Below are 23,519 nucleotides of genomic sequence, written 5' to 3' on the forward strand. Positions count from 1 at the left end.
TGCATGATTTGGGTAATAGAGGTAAACAGGAAGGGGATGGAGCGCAATAGAAGCTTCATGTGTTGAGCGTCGCCAGTTGTGCTGCACATAGAATTGTAATGTTATATAAAGAAAAACTGAACAGCAAAAAAGAACCCAAGGAGCACACGCAATAATTTAAAATGGGCAAGAAGCATAAAAAACACAAGTCTGAGTGGAGAACCGTTGATGGTGAGTAAATAGAATGTTTTTTAATCATTTACAATCTACCTTGGCGCTGCTTCTTTGTGTTTGCGTGACAAATAGTGTGACAGTGTAATATGTTCGCCTGCTCATTCTGTATTTAAAATTAACTTTCGTTATTAATAACGTGTTTTGAGCAGAAATGTAAACACGGGTGTCTTACTTAGCACTGCATTGTAGTTTGGTGATCAGTTGGCATTGCATCGTTAGGTCTCTGTATACCTTTTAGAAGAGGTGTTGGTTAGGAACCCAAATAATTAGATTTTTAAGAAAACATTGTATGTTGTTGTTATGATAAAGTAGAGAGAGAGAGAGAGAGAGAGAGAGAGAGAGAGAGAGAGAGAGAGTATGGATGAAATTAAGGCCCTGTCTACACTATTCCTTTAACCCGCATTAGTTGCATTTAAACCGGCTTAAAGTGCTAAATACTGGCTGCGTCTACACTACCAGACCACATCAGTGGGTAGCCTCGACTCCGGTTCTAAATTACAGTAGATTGCGCTAGTGCGGTTTATCAGAAGTGTGCACGATGTAATACCGAATTACTGTACGTTTTTTATGTGTCCTCCAATATCCCAAAATGCTTTGTGATATGTTTAGCAAATACTCAGTGCAGGCGCCTGAAGCACATTTGCTATCAGTGTACACTCCGCACTATTATTATTATTATTACTTGTTAAGCTTAAATATCGTCAGGACCTCGCTGTTAAAGTATTGGCGAAAATAACAAAAGCACAACGTTAAATTAGGCGACTTAAAAGTAGGATCGATGATGGACAATTCACGTAATTTGTTTGAAATAAAATTAAGGGCACTCCAGCTGAGGGGCGGGGTCGGTCGTACTAAAAGGAAGAGGGGATGATCGCCTGTAAATCCTCCATGCAGTAGATAGATGGCAATGCCTAGTTTCTGTTATATGCCAAAGAACACTACAGCTACTCATAACTGGGTTCTATCTATTTTTACTAGGAACATGGTTATACTTTTTTTTTTTTCGATTTTATTTAGCAATTTGCCAGCTTCTTTTCAGGGAAGATGTGTATTGTACATTTTTTGGGAACAGACTTGGGGGAAATATTTTTAGTGGGAACGTGATTTTTACAAAAGTTTCTATTAGGGAAGATGGCCAGGAAACAGTGTCTAGTTACTCATATCACTGCTTTCTATCTATTTTTAGTGGGAAGATTGCTATTACAAAAGCTTTTATTAGGGAAGATGGCCAAGTTTGTAGTTGGAAAATTGGTTTTGTTGAGGAAGATGCCAATACTCTATCTATTTAGCTCTATCAAGCAATATCTCTGTTTTCGCCCCCTCGACAACACCCTCTGCCATAGCCATTTATACTCCCTGTCCTCAACTGCTCCCTATCATGACCAACTTTAATAACCCTGTAATCCTCTCCTTCTGCTCCCGGCTTCTCCCTGTCGCTACAAATCTAACACCTCTACCTGGTGGTGCTTTCAATAGGTAGACCACTCCAGAGTGTTATGTGGTGCTTTCTATTGAAAAACCTGCAGGTCAAGAGTGCTTTGTAACGTTAGCTAACATTCTGAGGAGCTTACTCTGTGGGAGTTTCAAAATGGCCCCTGTACAATACCAGTGCGGCAACTGGTGTAATTTCCCCACGTATTGGACCAACATATCTGTGTGCATTCTTTTTCCTAAACTTTTTTTTGTAGCAGAAAGGGGATGTTAGAATAAGAGAACTTTACTAAATTAGGTACTTTTGCAGTGTTACATTTCTGTCTAATCAAGAGCACATTAGAAACAAAATGATATATGTACTATAAGACTTGAATTATATTCGAGAGAAAAAAAAAACAAACTAACTGCTCAAGTCATTCACAGATGTATTTAAACAATTGTTGAAGCAATCTTTTCATTGGGAAGTTTATTTATTTGATTTACTGTATAAAAATGTTACTGGGTTGAATAATTGTTCTATTTTTGGAGAGTTGGTTATTTTTATTTTGTTGTACAACACTTACTGTACATACAAGAGTAACATCTTAATTGCAAGCATAAACTGCACTGTAGCCATCTGTAAATAAAACATGCAGTATGCAACAATTGCAGTACTGAGGAAAAGTGCTCTCAATGTAGTTTTCAGTCAGCTCTGCCTATTGAACACAGCCTTGATCCATGATTCCCCCACCCGTGCTCTATTTGGTGCCCTCTGGAACTGTCACGCAGCTTCCAACAAAGCTGAATTTATCTATGCCTTTGCCTTTCCCTCTCTCTTGACTTCCTAGCATTCACCGAAACCTGCATCTCCCTGGATAACACTGCCACTGCGGCCGCCTTTTCCTCACTGTATGTCCTCTCCCACTCCCCTGGCCCCTGTGGATAGGGTGGGGACGACAAGACTTCTGCTCTCCCTCCCTGCTCTTTTCTGTCCCACTTGCTCTTTCCTCTTTCTCTCTCTCTCTGTTAGCACCTTTACGTTTCATGCTGTTGAACTCACCTCCCCTTGTCACCTCCTCCTCATTGTTTTCTTCCTCCCTCCCTCCCTCTCCCTCCACCCTTGTTCTAATAAGTGACTTCAGCATCCACCTCTCCAACCTTAACCACTCTGCTGGATTTCTTCCCCTTCTCAGTCTCCCCCCCACCAGTTGCACAGCAGGGACCATTAACTGGCCATTGCCTTCATGAGGGAGTGCTTTCCTCCCACCCTCTGTCACTCCTCTCGATATCTCTGATCAGAACTTTATCTCCTTCTCTCTCTCGCTCCCACCCCTTCCTGCTCTGCCAACCCCCTCTGTCACCTTTCGTCAAAACCTCCTTTCTCTTTCCCCCTGTGACTTTTCCACTGCTGCTGTCTTGCACCTCCCTCTGTTGACTCCTACAGCCAGCTCTCTGTAGACTCGGCTACCTCCGCCCTCTTCTCCTCCCTCACCTCCTGTCTCAACTCCCTTTTCCCCTTCTCCTCTCAAGTTGACCACCCCTCCCCTGGCTCTCCTCTGTGCTCCGGTCGGCTTGTATCGACCTGCACTCTGCTGAAAAGAAATGGAAATAAACCAATATCCCTGCTGCCTTGGATCTCTATTGCTCACTCCCCTCTTCCTTCTCTTCTACACTTACCTCTGCCGAATGATCCTACTTCCACTCTGTGCTTCAGTCTTCAACTAACAACCCCCATAAACCTTTCTCTACCTTCTCCTCCCTCCTTAGCACCCCCCCCCCCCCCCCCCCCCCCCCCCCCCCCCCCCCCCCCCCCAAAAAAAAAAAACAGACGGGACCATGACCGGGGTGGAAACTGAGAGATGGATCTAGTAGGACCCGCCTTTGACTACTGCAACTCCCTCCTGGCCTCGCTCCCTGCCTCTGCTATCCGTCCACTCCAGCTCATCCAAAACTCTGCTGCCTGCCTTGTCTTTTCCCTTCCTCGTTCTCCCACGCTGCATCGCGTCTCTGCTCTCTCCACTAGCTCCCTATCGCTGCTCGTAAGAAATTCAGAATTCTTGTACTCGCCTATCACTGTCTTGACCTTTCTGCTCCCTCCTATCTCCAGACTATTGTTTCTCCCTACACCCCTCTTGCTCCCTCCACTCTTCTGCCACTGGCCACCTTCCCAAATAAAAACTTTTGCAATAGCCATCTTCCCACTAAAAATAGCAAGAAAACAGTAATGAGTAACTAATCAGTGTTTCTTGGCCATCTTCCCTAATAAAAAACGTTTGCAATAGCCATCTTCCCAGTAAAAATTGCTAGAAAACAGTGTTATGAATAACTAGACAGTGTTTCTTGGCCATCTTCTCTAATAAAAACATCTATACTAGCCGTCTTGCCAGTAAAAACAGATAGAAAGCAGTGATTTGTGTAACTACAGTGTTTGCCATATTACTCCAAATATATTTTAATACCCAACATATCAGTAAGAAATGGCAGAAAATAGTCTCCTGTGTTTTTGACCATTTTAACACTGCAAACTGTATTAACAGTATTGTTCCTGAAAATGTATATTCAACTGTGCATTTTACAGATCGATTTAAGAGGTGCCTACCAAAACACAGTAACATAGCAAATAAAGGGTAGACATTATTGTAGTGGCCTCTAGAGTCTGTTAGAGTAATTGCAGGGAATCATCCCGATCTTCCTTTTAGTAGAACCCCCAGAATTAGGCTCAGGCAAGATATGAATGTAAAAACAAAATTGTTTTGTAATTAACAGCTTTTTATTTTAATTATGAAACAGAATCTTCTCAATTTATTTAAAGGGACGTCACCTGATTAAAAATAAAACCCGAAAACTGTAAGCCCTACTTTTGTGTGTGTTCGCGTTTACTTTTTCCAAAATACATTTTGTTTTTAGCAATATGGACAACTATTAATATGGGCCATAAAACATTATTATAAAGTAAAATAAATACAGTCCATGGTGCGATACTATCATATTTCCACTATTCATTGCTCTGCTCGGACTGTAACTGTCTTAATAGTGTGAGTTCCCATTAGCATGGTGTAGTGTCAGAATGTGATACGTGTACCAAAACTCGGCCCATATAATGTCAGAAAGTGATACATAGTCACATTGAAAGTGGTATGCTGTCATATTTTGGTACCGGTGTAATCAATTGCGATTTGATGGGTATTTTTCTATTGAGACAGATGTACATTTAATATTAATGATACATTCTTTCTTTTTGCAAACTTAAACTGGAAACAGACAATCAATTTATCCTAAAAATAAAAAAAAATCACGGCAAACAAGACAAAATGGAAAGTCCACCGCTAAGTTGCAGAAGTAAAAAAAATGTACATGACCGAATGCTGCATATGATAAATATTCATATACTGTTTTCTTAATGGTGGAAAAATATGATAAATTACATTAACAACGATGTAAAAGACCGAAAACAGCATAACATACCATATTTCAATGGGCACTTCCTGCTTTTTAGCAGTTCAGGTTGTTTATGCACAGTGCGCTGCGTACCACTTTTTACAGTGTAAATTACACTACACCGTTACTTCAGTGTGGATGCTTTGAGCTGGATTCATTTGAACGGTTTCGAGTATGGTTGTCGAGATCGGTTATGTAGTGTGGCCAGGGCCAAAGTATTACTGAAAGTGCTTTGTTGCATACCAGTAGCTTAGGCCACTTCAAGCGGACTAAATTCGGGAATAGAAGAAGATACCAGTACAATATAAACCAGAAAAACCCCACTTATTACTACTGGGACAATAGACGAGGATACACGAGGCAATGCGGCAAATAAACACTGTTTAGAATGACTGCTTTGTGTATGTTTTTACTTGGAAGCTGGGTTTAATGGAGGAAGCGCATATTACTCAGACACATAATTGGCTTGTTTAAAAGTACAGACTCGGGGCTTTCCAATGACGTATTCAGTGTGTGTATGCAGTACTCCATGCAGTACTCCTAGCAGGAAATACGATCGCCTGAAGTTAAGCCCCTCATAATGTGACAGAGTTCACAGCTTAGGTTTCGTTTTGAGTCAGTTGCTCTTATTAGACATTAACTGCAAATAAAATAAATAAATAAATAAAACAAAACGGTACTAGACTAAGTCAGGGTGACCAGGGCAGGTACTGCAGTTCGGACTACACATGGCTTAGGTCTCACCGTGTTGTAAATGCCGTACCGATATCGTAAAGTCAAAGCAGGGTAATAATGCAAGAGAGTCGTAAGTGCTGTGCGTCGTAAGTCGAGGATCGCCCGTACGTGATTGATATTCTCAGTGGGAACATAACCCCCGTTTGAAACAATGTAATCCATTTTAGGTTGTACAGTGACGGCATTACTGTGGTATTTCGGGGGTAAAATCACTTTGGGACTCTTATTTCAAAGTTGATTCTCACAGAGGGGGAATTCCTCTACCAGATCTTCATACAAAAACAGCTAGCAAACATAGCACAGATTGCAAGTTAATTAATGACGCAAATTGAATAAGTAAATGGGGTATTTTAACCCCTGAAATACCCCAGTTACTTATTCAATTTGTGTTACATTTGTGTGATTTGCGTAAGAAGCAGGAATGCGAATAAGAAGCTGTCCTAATAAAAAGAAGCTGGCGAATAAGCCAACTTCAGCATCATACACATCTGTTGTTGTGGCTCTGGGGGGTGGAGCATTTGTTATATGCTTTACTCAACTCAGAATTTTTTTTGGTATCTCCCCCCAAATAATGTACATTTTTTAGGAATGATGAATGACGCAGTGGAGTGTTTAATGTCTTTTAAATCTTAATCAGACCCTTGTTTACTAAACTTTTTGGTGTTGCTGAAAAGATAATTGTCCCACTACACTTCTGCATGTCAGGGGTGTCCTAGTAATTCTGAACAATACTCATATAAGGTTGTTATTATAAATGGTGTATTGATGTGTGTCTTTCAGATTATCTTTCAGATTATGTAGACAAGCCTTTGGAGAAGCCTCTAAAGCTGGTCCTAAAGGTTGGAGGAAGTGAAGTTACTGAGCTTTCAGGATCCGGGCACGATTCCAGTTATTATGATGACAGATCAGACCATGAGCGGGAACGTCATAAAGAAAAGAAGAAGAAGAAGAAAAAGAAATCTGAAAAGGAGAAGGATAAGCATGTGGATGATGAAGAGAGGAGGAGGAGGAAGGTAAGGAAGCAGCAGAGCTCTGGTAAAAAAAAAAAAAAAAAAAAAATCCTTAAATTCTGCAGATTATAATAAACAAATGCATTAAGAAGATTTTTTCATGGAATCGTTTTGTTTGAAATTCTACACTCGCTGTACAGTTGTCAAGTCATACGTGGATCCTGACTGTTGGCGATTTTCATATGACGCTAGGTTGTCCACACCTCCAAGTCTGTCTATAGTACTGTATGTGTGACCCAAACTTTACAATTATAAAACAGACTGTATGATCTATTTAAGGATATTTGCTACATCTTTTTAGGTTATAGTTGATGTAGTCCAATATAGTTGTAGTATTGTGAACATGTTATCAAAGTGTCCTCCTTGAATCAAAGTGAGCAACTGCAAAAGAAAAAAATCCATATGTCAGTTAAAACAGTAACTTGGGTTATTTAAAGAAGTATAATTTTTTTTTTGTGTAAATTTTGGTTCCCTTCAAGATGTCTTAAAATACTCCAGCTGCAACACCTGACATAAGCTCCAAATTATATTCTTTGCATTATAAAAACATAATGTATTATAAATTAGATTTTCTTTGTGCCGTTCACCTTAACATTTAAGAAAATGCATCCTCTCATTTTAGGAAGAAAAAAAGAGGAAGCGGGAGAGAGAGCAGTGTGACACTGAGGGAGAGGTAGAGGGGGCCAATACGTTAAAAAAGATGGAGGTAAAGTCTCTTGGACTGAGGTGGGAGGGATTGATCCGTTGCAGGTATTGCGGTCATGGTAGTTTTGTTGGACCTATTCTGATGTTGAAAGGCCAAATCCTGTACAAATGTGGTTGGCAAATGGCAGCCCAGGGGCCAAATCCGGCCCGCGGGCAGGGCTGTATCAAGGGCTGAGCGACAGCGGAACTTCATTTTAATGTTACTGCACGCGGGTTGTCATGGGGGATTCTCCATATGGCCTTCATATATTTCTTGTGAGGTAAGCAGAAAATTAAGTGTTTCGCAATATCGATTCCAAAGTACAGTACTTGCTGATTTTGAGGATACATTTATGCCTTGCAATGGTACTGGAATCCTCATGTGATAGACAGGAATGCAGAATAACATCAAACAAAATTCAAAAGTAGCATACATTTGTATTTTAAATACTTCATTGCATTATGACAAATTTAATGAGAAAAATGGCACTTTCGTTGGCAATCAGCTTTAGAACAGCAGATGTAATAGACGTGACTGCGATACCTAGGCAGTCCTCCAAAGATTCTTGTGTCATCCTGTTCTGTGCACCTGTTTTTAGTATTGCATTAATTGTGGAATAAGCTGCTTCGCGTGTGTAAGGAGATCCAAACATGGAGAGCACAAACAGAGCCAGCGGAGTTGTCTGGACATATATAGGCAGACCAGAATGACTCCAGATTTGCTTTGTTAATGAATTCAGTTTTCAGCAACGATGATGCCTGTAAATATACTAGTAGCTGTAGTTGCTGCTTCGTCGATTGCGGGAAGCATGTGTTTTGCATGGGACGAGAAATCGCCATGGGGGTTGATTGAAAACAGATCACAGACAAAAACTGTTACGCACCTGGGAATGCTGAAGTTGTCAAAGCGAGCGCTGAAATTGTCTTTCAGCTGTACAATAAAGTCTGTCATCGTTAGGAGTCATTTTTAGTTGCTTTCACTTACAACATATCAGGATGTTAAACTAAACTCATTTTTCTCTTAATAGCTAGATGCTAGAACATAGATACTATATTATTTTACTAATATTTATTTGGAGGTCACAAAGACATACTATCACAATTGTTACTTCTTTTTTCCTTTCTAGTTTGTTTTCAGCTGGCTTGACCAGCTTTTGTTTATTGAAAAGCCATGTGCCATGCTGCAACACAACTTTTTGGGGGGGGGGGGGGGGGGGTATTGCAAGTGGCCTGCTCTGTCAAATTTAATTGCCAAGCACTTGCTGTACAACATATTGATTTAACAGTGTTCAGTGTGGCTGAATTGTATGTATAGAACTGATATTTAATTTGTCAAAACAAACAGTATGTATTGTACTAAAGCCTTGGCTAGGCATTGCATTGCAACTCAGGGTTTTACTTCTATTCCTACTGGTCCAAGGTAGAAAATGGTTGTAGTTTGTGGTGACCTAAGCACTTCCCATCTAATATTGGATATCTTATTTCAGGAAGAAAAAAAGAGGAAGCAGATTGACACTGAGGGTGCGGTGGATGGCTTTGACCGGGGAATAAAGGTGGAGCAGGTGGAGCATCCAGCAGACAGGCCAGTCAGATCGTGCAGAACTCAGCAGGGTAGGTCCATTCATTCTTGTTAAATATCAGGGCAAATTATCTGCATTAATACCAGCTTGGATTCTGATTCCATCAAATCTCAGTTTGGGACTAGAAGTATTATTATTATATACCAAGATAGGTTATATGTCAATTTAGCCTTTAATATTTTTAGTAATGTCCTATCAATGGAAACAAGACAGATACTGCATCTTGGTGGCTCTGTCATGTTCATGTAGCTTGGATAACACTGAAGGGTAAGGAAACAAGTGCTGTGCCTCGAGGTTCTATCCATTTGTCTTTTGACTCGGTGCTGAAACTGTCCATTGGGATTGTGTGTTATATAATTAAGATGTGAAGCAAAACTTAGTTATCATGTATCTGACTAGCGACCCTGGGGTGGGGGTTGCCAACTTGAATTGATCATAAGTGTTTTAAAAAAAGTAGATTATTATTTGTTTTGTTTTTTGCCTATACTGACATGTGCATTGTGATATTTAATAAGGCCTTACTTACCAATATGGTATCTTAACTTGCAGTAATATTTGTGATGCTTAATGCTAACACCATTCCAATAAACTGAAATTGAAATGAAAGCAGTCATTGTTATCCCTGCCTTTCCCCAATGCAACTCTTCAGCAACCACGCAGCATTTGAGTTCAACATAATTAACTTACTGTTTTTCTCAATTATTTTATGAAATAATCGGATCAAGTCGGATGTATATACATTAAACGTGCCTTTTCGTACTAAAATAGCATAATATATAACGGTGGTTTCAACATGCGTTTAACCATACACCCTTGTATTCTTTCCTCTATTACTATCTAGTATAGGGCAGGTTGAATTAGATAATGCCTTGATGAGTCACTGCCATAAATCTGGTATACATTTTTTTTTTTTCTCAGGTTGATTTCTGACGACTGTGGTTTAGGGAATATTGCTATTAAAAAGCTGTTCACATGAATGTTCTTATTTCTGCAGAAGTTGACTGCACCCCCCTACAACAGCTACTGGAACATTTCTTACGACAGTTACAGAGGTAAGTTTGTTCTTTGGAAGCTTCACATAGATCATTTCAAAATATGTTTGGCTTATATTTGAACATTTTATTTTGGTGTGGTGGAGATGCTCATATAAATGTCACACTGTTTCAGTTACTTTTGCATGAGTCTGTAGATATTACAAGTTTGCTGTTATCTACAGTATTGTAAGTACAGATACTTGAGTTGTTGAGATAATATAGGATTATTGCTGGATGTTTGTATTTGGAAGTGCTTTACTAATTAATAGTAAATCTTAGCTTAGTTTCTGTCTTGCTTATAATGTTTAAGTAACATACTTTATTTAACCTGTTGTGTATCCACTAACTCTGCAAGAGCCAGTATTTAAATTGTGGGAAGATTTTGGCTTACATAAGCCCCTTTCACACTGGCATGCTCTACCACGGTCGGAACCTACACGGGTCAGGACCCAATGTCATGAGGGTTGGCTATGCGATTTCACGCTGCTTTTGATAAAGCAAAGTTGACTTGGTTGACAGACGCAAGTAAACCAACACTTCCATCCAAGTCTGTCTGGATTGAACTGTTTGCCCAAATGTTGATTAGAGTAAATGTTTCTTCATATGTGGTGCAATCTGGCTCATAGTGCATCTCAAGCAACAAAAATATGGCTAAACAGAATAAACAAAAACGTTCCTTCCGGAAGTGAAACCTTTACATAGATGTGGCTGTTTGGTATTTTGTCAGCCGTCATGCATTTTGTCTCGCTCAACCCTAGTCAAAGCATGTAGACCCACATCCTGAGGTCCCAGGTACGTGGTTTCACACTATGCGGGATGGTGACCTGGGTAGCCAGAACCTGGGTTTGGTCCCAGGTAGAAGAGCCAGTGTGAAAGAGGCTTAACATAATAAAATAGTAAATGTGATGGTTTTTATTTCTTTTTTTTTTTTTTTTTTTTTTTTTTTAGGAAGGATCCCCATGGGTTCTTTTCATTTCCAGTTACTGATGCTATTGCTCCTGGTTATTCCATGATTATTAAGCATCCTATGGACTTTAGCACAATTAAGGATAAGATTGAAATAAATGAGTATAAATCAGTGACTGAGTTCAAGGTAATTTTAAACAGGAAAAAAAAATACTATTGAATCACATATTACTGTCTCACAACTAGAGTTTTAAAATATCCCCCAAAAATAAAAAAATGTAGATTCAGTTTAATGTTCCTTCATTAAGCTGTATTATCCTAGTGGTGAAAATACAGTACTCAAGTAACTAGGACAGGGCCGGAAATTAGTTGTATAGCAAGTCTTACAAAATTTAAGTAGATTTGAAAATCTTCAGTTTCAGTAGTTGGTGTGGGTTTTGTTGTCGATTGTTAGGGTTTTTTTTTTTTTTTTAAAACAATGTCAACTTTACAGTTTTTGTAAGAATAGACTATTTCAAACCAGGAAAATATATCATTTGAAAATAATCACCCAAATAAGAATTTCTTCCTTATACGTGTGATTCTGATGTTTTAACTAAATAGAGTAGTGTAGTTTTAAATTCTTCCTTTTGTATTTCAGGCTGATTTCAAACTGATGTGTGATAATGCTATGGTTTATAACCGACCAGAAACTGTGTACTATAAGGCAGCAAAGAAGTTGCTTCACACAGGATTCAAGATGATGAGCAAAGTAAGGAATCTTAAAGAAAGATCTGAGAAAAAATGTCAACTATTCTCCACGTTGTTTCATTCATTAAAGCAATTTTATTGTTTTGTTTTTATTTTGTTGATTTTCCTCACACTTCATCCTTTGAAGGCCTACACCTTGATGAGATGAAGTTGTTTGAGAGCCTGCTGTCTGTGACCAGACATTGGCAAACTTGGACAGGACTTTCCCCATTCTAGAAAGAATAATTGAGAATTGTGAAAAAACAAAAAAAACAAAAAAAAAAACATCATTACATTGTGGACCTAAACAAGCCGCAATATGCCACCATGTCCATTCCATCCCATAATCGTAGCACTCCTGCTATGGGGAGAAGTAAAGTCCCTGCGGTTCTGTTATTTCTGATTCTAGGAACGGCTTTTAGCTTTGAAGCGCAGCATGTCGTTCATGCAGGACATGGATTTTTCTCAGCAGGCAGCTATTTTGGGCAGCGAAGACACAGCACCAGAAGAACCGGTTCCGGAAGTTATACCAGTGCCTGTTGAACCGACAAAGAAATCAAAGAAACCAGTGAAAGACATGAATGAAGTTATAAGGTAAATGGCCAACACAAATAAAGCATTTACTGCATGCAATAAAAAAAATAGAACGCTTTTTGAAAACCTTTATGGTTAACCTTATTAAAATACTCCAAATGGAACGTGGACGAATCACAAAGGTGATTATCACCTGCTGGGGGATGCGATGGGGGGGGGGGGGGGGGGGGTTTTGGGTAAAGGAGGCACATTATGTATGTCACACTTAAGTATGTTAATTGTATTGAGAGAAATGCTTACTAATTGTGATTAAAGGCATTCCTTAGCAGAAGTTATCTAGAATATCACAGTTTGGGAAATATGAGATCGCTGCACAGATGCATTATTGATCAAAATCTGGGAATGTATGTGTCACCTTTAAATGTGTACATGTTCACAGTGGACACAAGTCCTTTTCTTTTCTCTTACTGCTGTGGTAGGGGATTCATGTTACATGTCTCTGGGTTTTTTTTTTTTTTTTTTTATTTTCAGCTATCTGTATGAACCAGAAGGCACAGCTTGTAGTTTAACAGATAGTACAGCTGAAGAACATGTCCTGGCATTGGTGGAACATGCAGCTGATGAAGCCAGGGATAGGATCCACAGACATCTTCCCAGTAGCAAGGTATAGTTTGTACTTCTGTGTGAGTAAAGTACATCATCAGAATATATTAGATTTACATTGGATATCCATTTTCATAGTGCTTTAAATAATTGAACAGAGATCTTTGTTTAGGTGGCTGATGTAGCAAAAACAGTTTATTATAAAATGGTATAAACAGAGGGTTATTTAAAATGTTATTTCCTGGGTAATATAATGATATATTTCCATTGGTCCATCATAATGATTTGGGGGTAAATTGATGTGTTGGCTTGTTGTTTTGAAACACTGTACCTCTTTAGCATTCCTTATCATTTTAAGCTCAGTTCATAATAAGAATTGCATAGCTTAAATGACTGAGTATTTTTTATATTTTCAGTCCGTGCCTAATGTTTAAGATATAAGAACATCTATTGACACTACCTTTCTGAATTAGATTTAGTAGCCATGTAGTTTTTTCATTTCATAATCATTTTACATTCTCAAAACCATCCAACGCATTTTTATCCTTGTGTATATTTAAACTTTGCTGAAACTATATAAATTTCGTATTATGACACCTCCCAGCTTTTTAGCAATTTTAAAAAATTGCAACTCCAGTAATCTGCACAATTTTGCTATTCTGATTAATTGTATTATTTTTCAGCTATTGGTCTAGCACTCAGACCTATACTAAACAATAAAAAAGGAAAAGTAAAAGAAAAAACAAAAAAAAAACACATTTAAGCATAACATTTAGAATTGTCTGACGTGTGCATCAATTTTATCGCCATACCTGTAAACTAAAGATTTTTTTTTTAACTTTGGACCCTCATCAAAAGAATTCCCCTTGTAGCTCAGTGAGTGCTCTTCAGTTCTGCCCTAAATGTCCATTACCATTCAATTCTAGCCCTATAAAGCAGAGACAGGCAATTGTGCTGAGTTGTGTGGTGGTTTTATGATGTGGACTGGGGCTCACTTGAGACCACCAAAATCATTTTACTTGTGACTAGATTTACACCCAGTTCCCTGAGGTTAAAGGCAATGAGTTTTCTCTGTGCAATCTTGCTCCCTACCCTTTCCTATTCCAAACACTTTAGAAGCAAATGTGGAAGTTTATGAATATGGTCCTCAAACAAACTTGACATTCAAGAACAAAATGTAATTAAATGATAGTAAAATATCTTCAAGAATCCTGACTTCTGTCTTTTTTTTTCCAATTCAAAATGTATTTTAGTTACCAAAAAACGTAATTCCTTTTTTGTTTTGTTTTTTTCACATTTTAAGTTATTGGATATTAAATAAAGTAGAATAAAATCTTTTTAAAATGTGTTTTTACACAACACAAAACAAACTTTTCCCTCGTTTGCCCTTGTCTAAACGATTACTGAGTACCAAAAAAGTCCTTTTGATCACTTCTTGATTTTTCTCTGCTTGTTTCAATATAAATGCCATTCCCAATGTGAGCAGCATCTCTGCACTGAATTGTGGGATTAATCCAAGTAAAGATTTAAACTGGTTAAACCAGACAAACAAATAAATGTAGCATTGTATAACTGTAGGTAATTCAGTCATAGTGATTAGGTTAGGGCAAGTCTACGGCACTGCCTGTGGTACAGCAGTGAACATGTCAGCGACCCTTTAAATCACGCAAGTCATTGCCATGGGTTCACACTTAGTTGTATAGATCAAGGAATTGCTGCTTCTCTTGTGAAATTAACACATTAACAAGCTTATTGTGGTTTCATTGGCCAACAAAAAGCATGTTAAAAGGAATTGCTCTTCCAAATCCCTCTAAATATGGTGTAGTTTCTGAGCTTGTCTCTATTTGTGATTAGTTTACTGTGTTTAAACATTATTGAAAAACTAAATAGAAAAAATCTATGGCTGCAGTTTTCAAATATGTGGCTCTTGATTTCTTCTTCAATACAGCAAGACAGCCACAGAACTCCAAACAAAATGCAACTAATCAAAAGAAAGGTACTTTTTCCTATTATAAAGGAAAGTTTTAGCCATAACTTGCTTTAATGGGACTAAACCTTGTGCTTGGTGGATTTAGAATACATAAACAGTTTAGCCTGTAGGCTAATAACTTTTAAACTGTTTTTACCTTGTTTTGTTATGCATTATAAATTAATTAGGATATATTTATACACTATTCAGTTCAGTAAAAAGTTTCTGTTTCAGCGTGGTTTATTAGCATAAGTTTTGCCGCTTATTTTTATTTATACATGTCTCATCCTGTAAAAATCCATAACTAACAAAGTTGTTGCATGACATTTTTTCTCTGCTTTCATACATCGCAAGAGTACTGGATAATGTACTGTCATTTTCAGAATAAAACGAGTATCCTGTGTAATGCTTATGACTAAACAGCCATGGCTTACATTTGTAAAACATGAACAGTTTAACTGGTGTGCACGTCTCACATAATAGCCATTGAAAAACACCTTGGTCATAAATTCTACCATACTATATCCTAAATTAAAGTGTACCTAAAGTGAAACTAGTATATAATATGCATAAATTTTCCCAACATTTTTTTTTTTAAATAGTGCCTGTTAATCTATAAACTATGGTAGCGCGCTTGCGATCGGGTCAGTGGCATAGTAGAAGTCCGTAATTTCCTGACAGCGTTTGTTGTTTGTCAAGGTGCCCTGTTTAATTTGAGCATCAGTCTTTTTTTTTTTTTTTTTTAGATTGGCTACCTGAAAAAGGATGCAAATGGTGCTCTGGTGTATACTGTCGTCAACCAGTCTGATCCGGAGAATGAAGGTAGGATTGTTGACACTGGAAATAATAGCTTTGTATGATAAATACAAATACAAGCATAGATCATTCATTGAGTTGTCTACAGTGAGGCTAAAGTGGAGATTGCTATAGTTCAGTTTATTATGTAATTAACAGAGCAGTTTAATCAGTTCACATTTATACAAATATAGGTTATTATACACTATTCAATGAGGGAGCTTTTGGAAGCCATATTAGAAGACAGTAAAACTTGATTCCCAAAGACATGTGGAATGCAGATTGTATTGTATTGTAGTGCATTGTATTGCCAGGTTTACTATGGGACATAGTTTGGATTTGGAATCGCTTACTCTTGGCAAGTCAGGGAACATTTTGTTCATATAGAAGCTTTTTCTCAATTTTTTTTTTTTGTTTTGTTTTTAAGTTTTTGCTGTTGGTTTCAGCTGTTAATTTACCTGAAGTAATAGATATCCATGTCTGCAGTTTTCTCTGAAGTACAGTTAAATGTATTTTTTTTCTTATGACTGTTTTAATGGTTACCTTTATGTAAAATAACTTGTTTATTTGCAGAAGAGGAGACCCACCCTATTGATTTAAGCTCTCTCTCAAACAAACTGCTTCCTGGTTTAACTACCTTGGGCTTCAAAGATGACAGAAGAAACAGAGGTATGTCTAATGGGCACAGTCTGCTAGAGAGATTGGTACAATTGATTTAGTTTTAATTGTATATTAAGAGATATAATTCATATTGTTCTTATTTACCATACTTTCAGTTACATACCTCAACAGTGCCTATAACACACAGTCATTACAGAACAATACAGTTTTCCCTGATCTCAGGCCAGACGAAATGGAACTCTTGTATTCGGCATATGGGGATGACACTGGTGTGCAGTGTGCCTTAAGGTAAATCTGAATTTCCTATTTCCAACATTCAGTAATCATTATAATTGAGAACAATTTACAAAGAGGCAGATTTTCATAGATTTTGCCAATTGTGAATCATGTGGTGTGTGTGTGTCTGTGTCTGTGCTTTTCTTTTTCCTTTTCCTTTGTGATTTGTCGCAGTACTGACAATCACACTTGTTCAAGTGTTGCATAGTTCCAAACTGTATAGTATGTTATCTGACTCAATATCAGCTTAAACATGTAAAACATACCAAAAGTTATCAGATTTATTGGAATGTTGTCATTCAGTTTACAGGAGTTCGTAAAAGGATGTGGGAACTTCACAAAGAAAATAGTGGATGGCCTTTTAGACCAGATGACAGGCGGTGATCATTCCAAAGCTATCTATCAAATAAGACAGGTATTTCTGTTTAGTAACATAATAAATACTAAACACACAAATACACATCTCTCTCTCTCACTCTGTGTGTGTGTGTCTCCTTGTAACTGGGTGACAAGTCCAAGCCACAATTCCACCTTGCACGTCAGGATCACAGAGACACTTGGAGCTTTCCTTCTTTTGTTTTTACGGTACAAGCATTTATTTTCCTTTAAGTAATATTAAGCACTGATTCACATACTGGTCAGTCCTCTTTCTTTTTTTCCCTTACAGACAGCCTTTTAAAGAGCTAGCCACACCCACATTAACAGCCTTATTTAAACAATTTAGTATCATTTCTTTTTATAACAAAAATGTATCTTTAAATAGTTAAATATATAAAAAACATCACATATAAAACCTTAAAGTAATTTGTTTCCTTTTTATATTGTGCACTCGTGTGCACAGTATTTTTAACAATGCATAATAGTACCTACAAACCTGCAATCCGTTCATTTATTTTCTTAACGTTAAATATTTAGGGTTTTAGTTCTAATGCAATATACCGTTATGATATAAAACACCATGGCCAAGCTTCACACGGAATGAAATTAACACAGCTTCATACTGCAACAATAAAAACACCACCCCAGAGTCAGTTACATGTAACATAGTGCAACCCGACTCATTGTAAACAGTCATGCCCCAGTGAGGGTGCTCCATCACACTCCTATATATAGGCAGTTGAACTGCGGCTCCTGGTGAAGTACTGGGTGATGCACACTTTGCAGCTCGAATTAACTGAAGAAAAAATAATAAACAAAAGTGAAAATAAGAGAAAACCTGAAAAAAGTTTTATTATTTTTGTTCGCTGCATCCATTCGTAATTTATTATTCTTTCTTCTCTCCCCTTCGCTGTCCTGTTTTTCAGCCTGCATGTTCACTACACGCTTTATCACTTGATGACCTTCGACACCGCACGCTCGTTCATGCATATTTCGATCACTTCAAGTGAAACTCGGATGTGTGGTTCAGTCAGTGCAATCATTTTGAATTAAGTTCTCTTGTTTTGTGGAGACAATGGCATTGAGAGAACCCTCCACGAGGAATACACAAAAGTATGAGGCTTTAAGCCAGAATGAGAGAAAGAGTTTGCTTTTACTGAAAACATCTGTGTCTCATCTGCAACACATCGCTTACACACTAGGCAAGCAACCAACGTCTATTAAACAAGTCACAACACAATTTCATCTGAATACCCTCCTGGATCAGACTTGAGGAGAAACAAACTAGCCTCTATAAAAGCATGACTCGGCAGTCGGCAGATGCTCATTTCTGCGTTCAGTAAAGAAACTGCTGTAACGACTTGTGTCAGACCTGCTCCCACTCCCTCAGTGACGCACTCACACACAGCTAGTCTTTCAACTGAAGTCACACAAGCACCAAAATATACAGAGAATGTTAACAGATCTGAGCAAGAATAACAGTTTACAAGCACAAATTATTTACAGAGCACCCCCATCCGCTTCCCCAGTCCATAATCAGGCCCATTCCCACATTGTCCCCAGCTTTTCGAAGCAAAGTTGCATTGTTTTGCTGAGCTCCAAGCATGCTTTAGCAAGCGCACAGCATCTAACAGACATTTTACTTGCACTGGATTCTCACTGATCGATCTGTCAAGCTTTTTTACTACAGTAAAGTGCTGCTTTTGTATTGAAAGCTATGTGAATGGCAAGGTTACAAGGTGAAAACATCTAATTTGTGGATTAGTAAGAGCAATTGCTGCAGTATAAAGCAGTGTGTTTGTTATTTAAATCTGTGTGAATGGCACATAAGATCCAAACAGCTGAGTTTGCCCGAAATGTACTGTGTGCTTAACACTATAAACAATGACTTTGTCCTTCAAATCAATGGGAATGGCAAACGCTATTTGTTGGACAAAGGGCTTCCCGAAATAACCCTGTACTGTGCAAGTGGTGGTGACTGTACTGGTTTAATTTCTTGTGTTACAGATGACAATGTTGCTCTAGAGTAAATGGGCATATTACACCTTAAAAATGTTGGTTTGTAAAATCTGTTGTGATTTTGTAAAAAGTGTACATGCAGTGCTATAGCTTTAAATGATTTTGTTACTACTTCTGCATTTTGTACTTTTTCTTGCTGTATGATACAACATGCTCTACTTGTGATATTGCACAGGTATTTAACATACCTGGAAGTTTTACACATTATACTTAACATTCCTTTTTTATATCACAGAGGAGAAACATTGCAATGAAACCCCCAGATGAGACAAAAACTAGCCCTTGTGATATACAGGTAAAATACTGTTTAAAATTTGTATAGGGTGTAGCATTTTCAAAGTGTCTGACATTTACATTTCTTCTGTTTATTCACAGTTGTCTTTGCAACTCGTACATTAGTTTGCTATGCATGCCAAGTATTTAAGACAAATGTATGTGATTTAAATAATTGTTCTGCTAAACCTGATGGATTTGCCTTTTTTTTTTTTTTTTTTTTTTTTTTTTTTTTTTTTTTAAATGTAGGTTGGAGATGCAGCTGGCATGGCTGCAGACAGCAATAACTCGGTACTTGATTTCATGTCCATGAAGTCCTATTCAGAAATGTCCTTAGATATGTCAGTGTTGAACACACTAGGTTAGTATTCCTTTCAAAAGCCACTATTGCACTTGTACTTTGCAGTTTGCTTGTTTTTTTATACGGTATCATACACTGCTTTTTGTGTACAGACAGGAACGGTGGCTGTGTGGGGGGGTTAAGACATAATAAAATTTATTTTTTAAGGCTTCCTCATGTTTTTTTTGTTGCAAAAGAAATGCACCTGCCCCCGGATTAAACTTGTCTTGAGAAGCAGAACAATTGGTCCAATTTTGTGGTCATTACTTAGCTGTTCCGAAGGTATCAATATCTGAATCTATAAACTTATTCACAGGACTGAGTGATTGATTGACTACATCTTGGGGACTTTTCTGTTAAATTTAATTACACAGACTTTTGTCAAGTTATTCTGAGTACTGTAGGTCATGGTGATGTTTATGTGGGGTTTTTGTGTGGTACTGCCACCTGTAATGTAGTGTTTCTTTGACTTGCATACTTCATTGTTGTTTTGGGGTTTTAAAGAAGATTGGTATTTTATTTCTGTCTAATTAAAATAGATAAGTGAAATAAAAATATTGTTGCAATAATAAGCTTGTAGATCAGTGATATTAAGCTTTAAGTTTACATTGGGGATTATGTATGTTATGGAGTCTCGCATAATAGTAAATCGGATTTTCATATCCTTAGGCAAAACTGTAAAAAAAGAGCCAGACCACGAAGATGGCCATTTCCATTTTGATGAGGCGTCTAAGCTGCTGCAAGACCTTCACGAGGTCCAAAATGATCGAGTAGGATCAAGACCGTCTTCCAACCTCAGTTCATTATCCAATGCCTCTGAACGGGATCAGCACCATCTAGGTAAAGGCTAAAAAAGAACAAGCAAGCAAAGAATGACAGGCATTATAGAAGTCTAGATTCTGTAGAAGCCTTTGGAGTTAGATGTTGCAGGTATTGTATCTCAGGCATGGGTCATCTCAGCCTTGACCAGTGGGTGAAGTTTTAACCAGACCCTAAACATGCATTTATTTCCACAAGCCATGGCAAAGCTCACAGCTTCTTGCTTTTGTCTGTAGTAGTTACCCATTTTTAATTAGGTTTAAATACTAATAATAATAATAATAAAAAATTCCTAAACAAAAAGCTGGACCACTAGAAACTAGACGCTTCTTTTAAATAAGCTATGCGGGTGGGCCCTCGCGCTACTAAGGGCAGCACCCCCGAGTCTCCAGGAGGTCTCTGATTGGAAGGCAATCAATCTGTCAATCATAATTGGTTTAAATTTTGTGGCCATTAATCTTCAGACTTTCTTGAACAGCTACTCTTATTCAGAACCGCATTCAAGGATGAAAAAGAACAGATTGCTGGCGGTACAGTTAAAGATTTTTATTTTTAATGACTAATGCTATTTTGCCTAGTGTTTTGATGCTGCAACTGTGCTACAACTGTTTGACTATACCCATTACTGTGGCAAGTGCAGAAAGTTTCTTTTCAAAGCTGAAATTGATCAAAAACTACCTTAGAAGTTCCATGAGAATGGCAGCACTGTTAACATTAAGCACAGAGTGTAAACGAGCTAGGCCATTTAGATGTAAAAGCCTGAACAGAGGAGTTTGCGCAAAAAAGGCGAGACGGTAATCTTGTTTTTCAGTAAAATAAGTTGCATTTTTCATGATGCAAGAGATCGCACCGTTCTCCAGTCTCACAGCAGCAAGCAGGCATCAATTTTCCAGTTCTTCAGCGCTCAAACAGACGGGGACTACTTCACTGAGAACAATTCTAAGCAAAAAGGAGAAGTTGATTAAGATTAATAGGAATTAATAATTTAAGTAAATGTTATTCATGTTAAGTTAAATTAAGTGTTTAAAATAAAATGAAACCTGCTCTGATGAGTGTCAGGTGGGGTGCTTAAATTTAAAAAAAAAAATTAAAATAATAATAATAAATTATTATTTTAAAAAAAACAAGGGCCTAATAAGGTTATCGGTGCATGGGAGGTGCCTCATTTTGAAAAAAAAAAAGTGCCGCATATGTTGCAGGGAGGCCCCAGCATTTTGTGTTACGCCACTGGTTATTACTAGTTACTACTAAAAAAGGATATACAGTTTTCTTTGTAATTGCCTAGAATTAAATTAATTCAACCTGCTATCTGTAGGCAATCTCTCCTACTGAAAGCTCTTGTAATGGTTTTCATATCAATCATCATCCATAGTATTAAAGTCTAAAGTAAAACAATTTGGAAATAATAAGAAACTTTTGCCTGGAAGACAAGGGGGAAATCCATTTTCCTAAACATTTGTGTGTTGCTTAGAGCTTTACCTATGAAAAAAGTTACACACAAGGTTGGCTTATTTGCCCACAATACAGATAATAATCGGAGTGCTGCGGATTGTGTTGGCACTTTCAAAAGAGAAAGTGGAAGATAGTCTGGAATTTGGAATGTATAAGCAAATTAGCTTTCTTCTCTGTTTTTATTTACATTTTTTATTATTATTTTTTAACAGGGAGTCCTGCTCATCTAAGTGTTGGGGAACGAGTTGAAATGGTCCACGACCCTTACGAATTTCTACAGTCTCCAGAACCTGGTTCCACTGCCAATAGCTGATTTTTGGTTTACTATTGAGTAAATGTCCACATACTTTTCTGTCCTCTTTTGGACAGAAATATATATATAGATAGATATAGATATTTATATCATGTGTATATTAAAGTGACTTGTGTAATTACTTATTTATCTATTTAATTAGTAGGACTTACATTAGCAAAGTGTTTGCAGTTGTTTTTAAATTATTTTGTACTGTACTGGTATGTTTTTTGTGACCGATGGATTATTAAAGAGTTGTATTTGTATTTATTTTTTTAAGTTCAAATTTTCAATTCCAGAAGACTATTTTCAGTGTAGAAAGTTACATTTGACACCCCTTTTTTAAGAAACAATATTTAATCACAAAAATACAGTGCTAATAATACATGAAGTTAGTTACTTGATCCTCTTCGTGTCAGGTAGCACGTAGGACAGCAAAAAGTGTTCTTCATCTCTGCTGGTAGTGAAAGATTTTCTCAGCTGTGACCAATGTCAGGTTTTCTGTTGTCAGCCTCCATGTTGTTTTCAACCTTCTGCTTTCCCTTTGTCCCCCTGCCAGTGCTGTCTTGGCAGTGTCATTGACATTTGTTCTCGGTATGTGGCCTAGCCAAAGCTGTCTGCATCTCTTGATAATGGTTTTCATACTTTCCGTGCTGTCGCTATAGAGTTTGATGTTGATAATCTTAATTGGTACGTGTATTGTGGAAGCTTGATCATTTTTAATGTCACAGCTCTCTCAGGCATATACCAGCACAGACAGGACACAGCAATGGTATAATTTGAGCTTGATGAATGTGCTATATGATGTTGATTTCCAGATGGGTCTCAGTTAAGAGGGCGGGTCTGGCTTTCCCCAGTCTAGATTTAATGTCCTGGTCTGTTCCATCTCCTTGAGTAATTATGCGTCCAGGAGTCGGTGTTGTCCATCTCTTTTGTTTCAATAGTAATCTGTTGTGAGCAGCACCGCAGATAAGGTTTTTGGTCTGAGAGTAACTTACCCTCTAATTTTATCACTGAGAAAGTAAAATGTATTTTCAGGGGGTAAAAGGCAACATTACCTTGAAAATCATGAGTAATCTCAATAAATATTGTACAATCTTTAATGGCAATGGGGTAGGCATTAAAAAAGAGCCTTCCATTTTAACTGCAATGTTACTTTGAACTACTGTACAACCACGTGTGTGTTCTGCAAGATTCTTTATCGGCTCACATTTTTTTCAAGGTATCGCACTGACTGCAAATTAATTACATCACTTATATTTTAATATTAAATTCTTGAACTCTGAACATGTAAAACTTCAATATAAAGCAATACAGGTAAATATAATAAGGAAATTAATTAATACAGTATAAAACAGTTTAATATTATAGGCACCTTTTTTTAGCGGGTGCCTCTGACGATGGTT

The 23,519-nt window shown here is 37.6% G+C and overlaps 1 protein-coding gene across 5 annotated transcripts; it reads left to right on the top strand.

Moving 5' to 3' along the window:
- The first annotated feature begins 15 nt into the window (after positions 1 to 15).
- On the top strand, positions 16 to 22,379 carry LOC121314865 (bromodomain-containing protein 9-like). Of its 5 annotated transcripts, none has more exons than XM_041248583.1 (18): positions 16 to 210; positions 6,580 to 6,812; positions 7,432 to 7,515; positions 8,981 to 9,104; positions 10,068 to 10,125; positions 11,056 to 11,200; positions 11,654 to 11,764; positions 12,212 to 12,336; positions 12,808 to 12,940; positions 14,828 to 14,875; positions 15,595 to 15,670; positions 16,217 to 16,312; positions 16,420 to 16,552; positions 16,844 to 16,955; positions 19,173 to 19,232; positions 19,460 to 19,571; positions 20,220 to 20,390; positions 22,034 to 22,379. In XM_041248583.1, the coding sequence occupies exons 1-18, from the start codon at positions 162 to 164 to the stop codon at positions 22,132 to 22,134; spliced, it is 1,971 nt and encodes a 656-aa protein (XP_041104517.1). In that variant the 5' UTR covers positions 16 to 161; the 3' UTR covers positions 22,135 to 22,379. The 5 variants fall into 5 exon arrangements, with proteins under 5 accessions (XP_041104517.1, XP_041104518.1, XP_041104521.1 ...); XM_041248584.1 differs by having other exon boundaries at positions 12,215 to 12,336; XM_041248587.1 differs by lacking the exon at positions 14,828 to 14,875 and having other exon boundaries at positions 12,215 to 12,336.
- The last annotated feature ends 1,140 nt before the right edge of the window (positions 22,380 to 23,519 follow it).

Source organism: Polyodon spathula, chromosome 4 (genome assembly GCF_017654505.1).
Source record: "Polyodon spathula isolate WHYD16114869_AA chromosome 4, ASM1765450v1, whole genome shotgun sequence".
Classification (NCBI taxonomy): domain Eukaryota; kingdom Metazoa; phylum Chordata; class Actinopteri; order Acipenseriformes; family Polyodontidae; genus Polyodon; species Polyodon spathula.

Bases quoted from the DNA above. Each gene is read 5' to 3' on its own strand.
- LOC121314865 (XM_041248583.1), top strand. From the start codon at position 162: ATGGGCAAGAAGCATAAAAAACACAAGTCTGAGTGGAGAACCGTTGAT. The intron at 6,813-7,431 runs GTAAGGAAGCAG...CTCTCATTTTAG, and splicing joins AAGAGAGGAGGAGGAGGAAG to GAAGAAAAAAAGAGGAAGCG. The intron at 9,105-10,067 runs GTAGGTCCATTC...TTATTTCTGCAG, and splicing joins ATCGTGCAGAACTCAGCAGG to AAGTTGACTGCACCCCCCTA.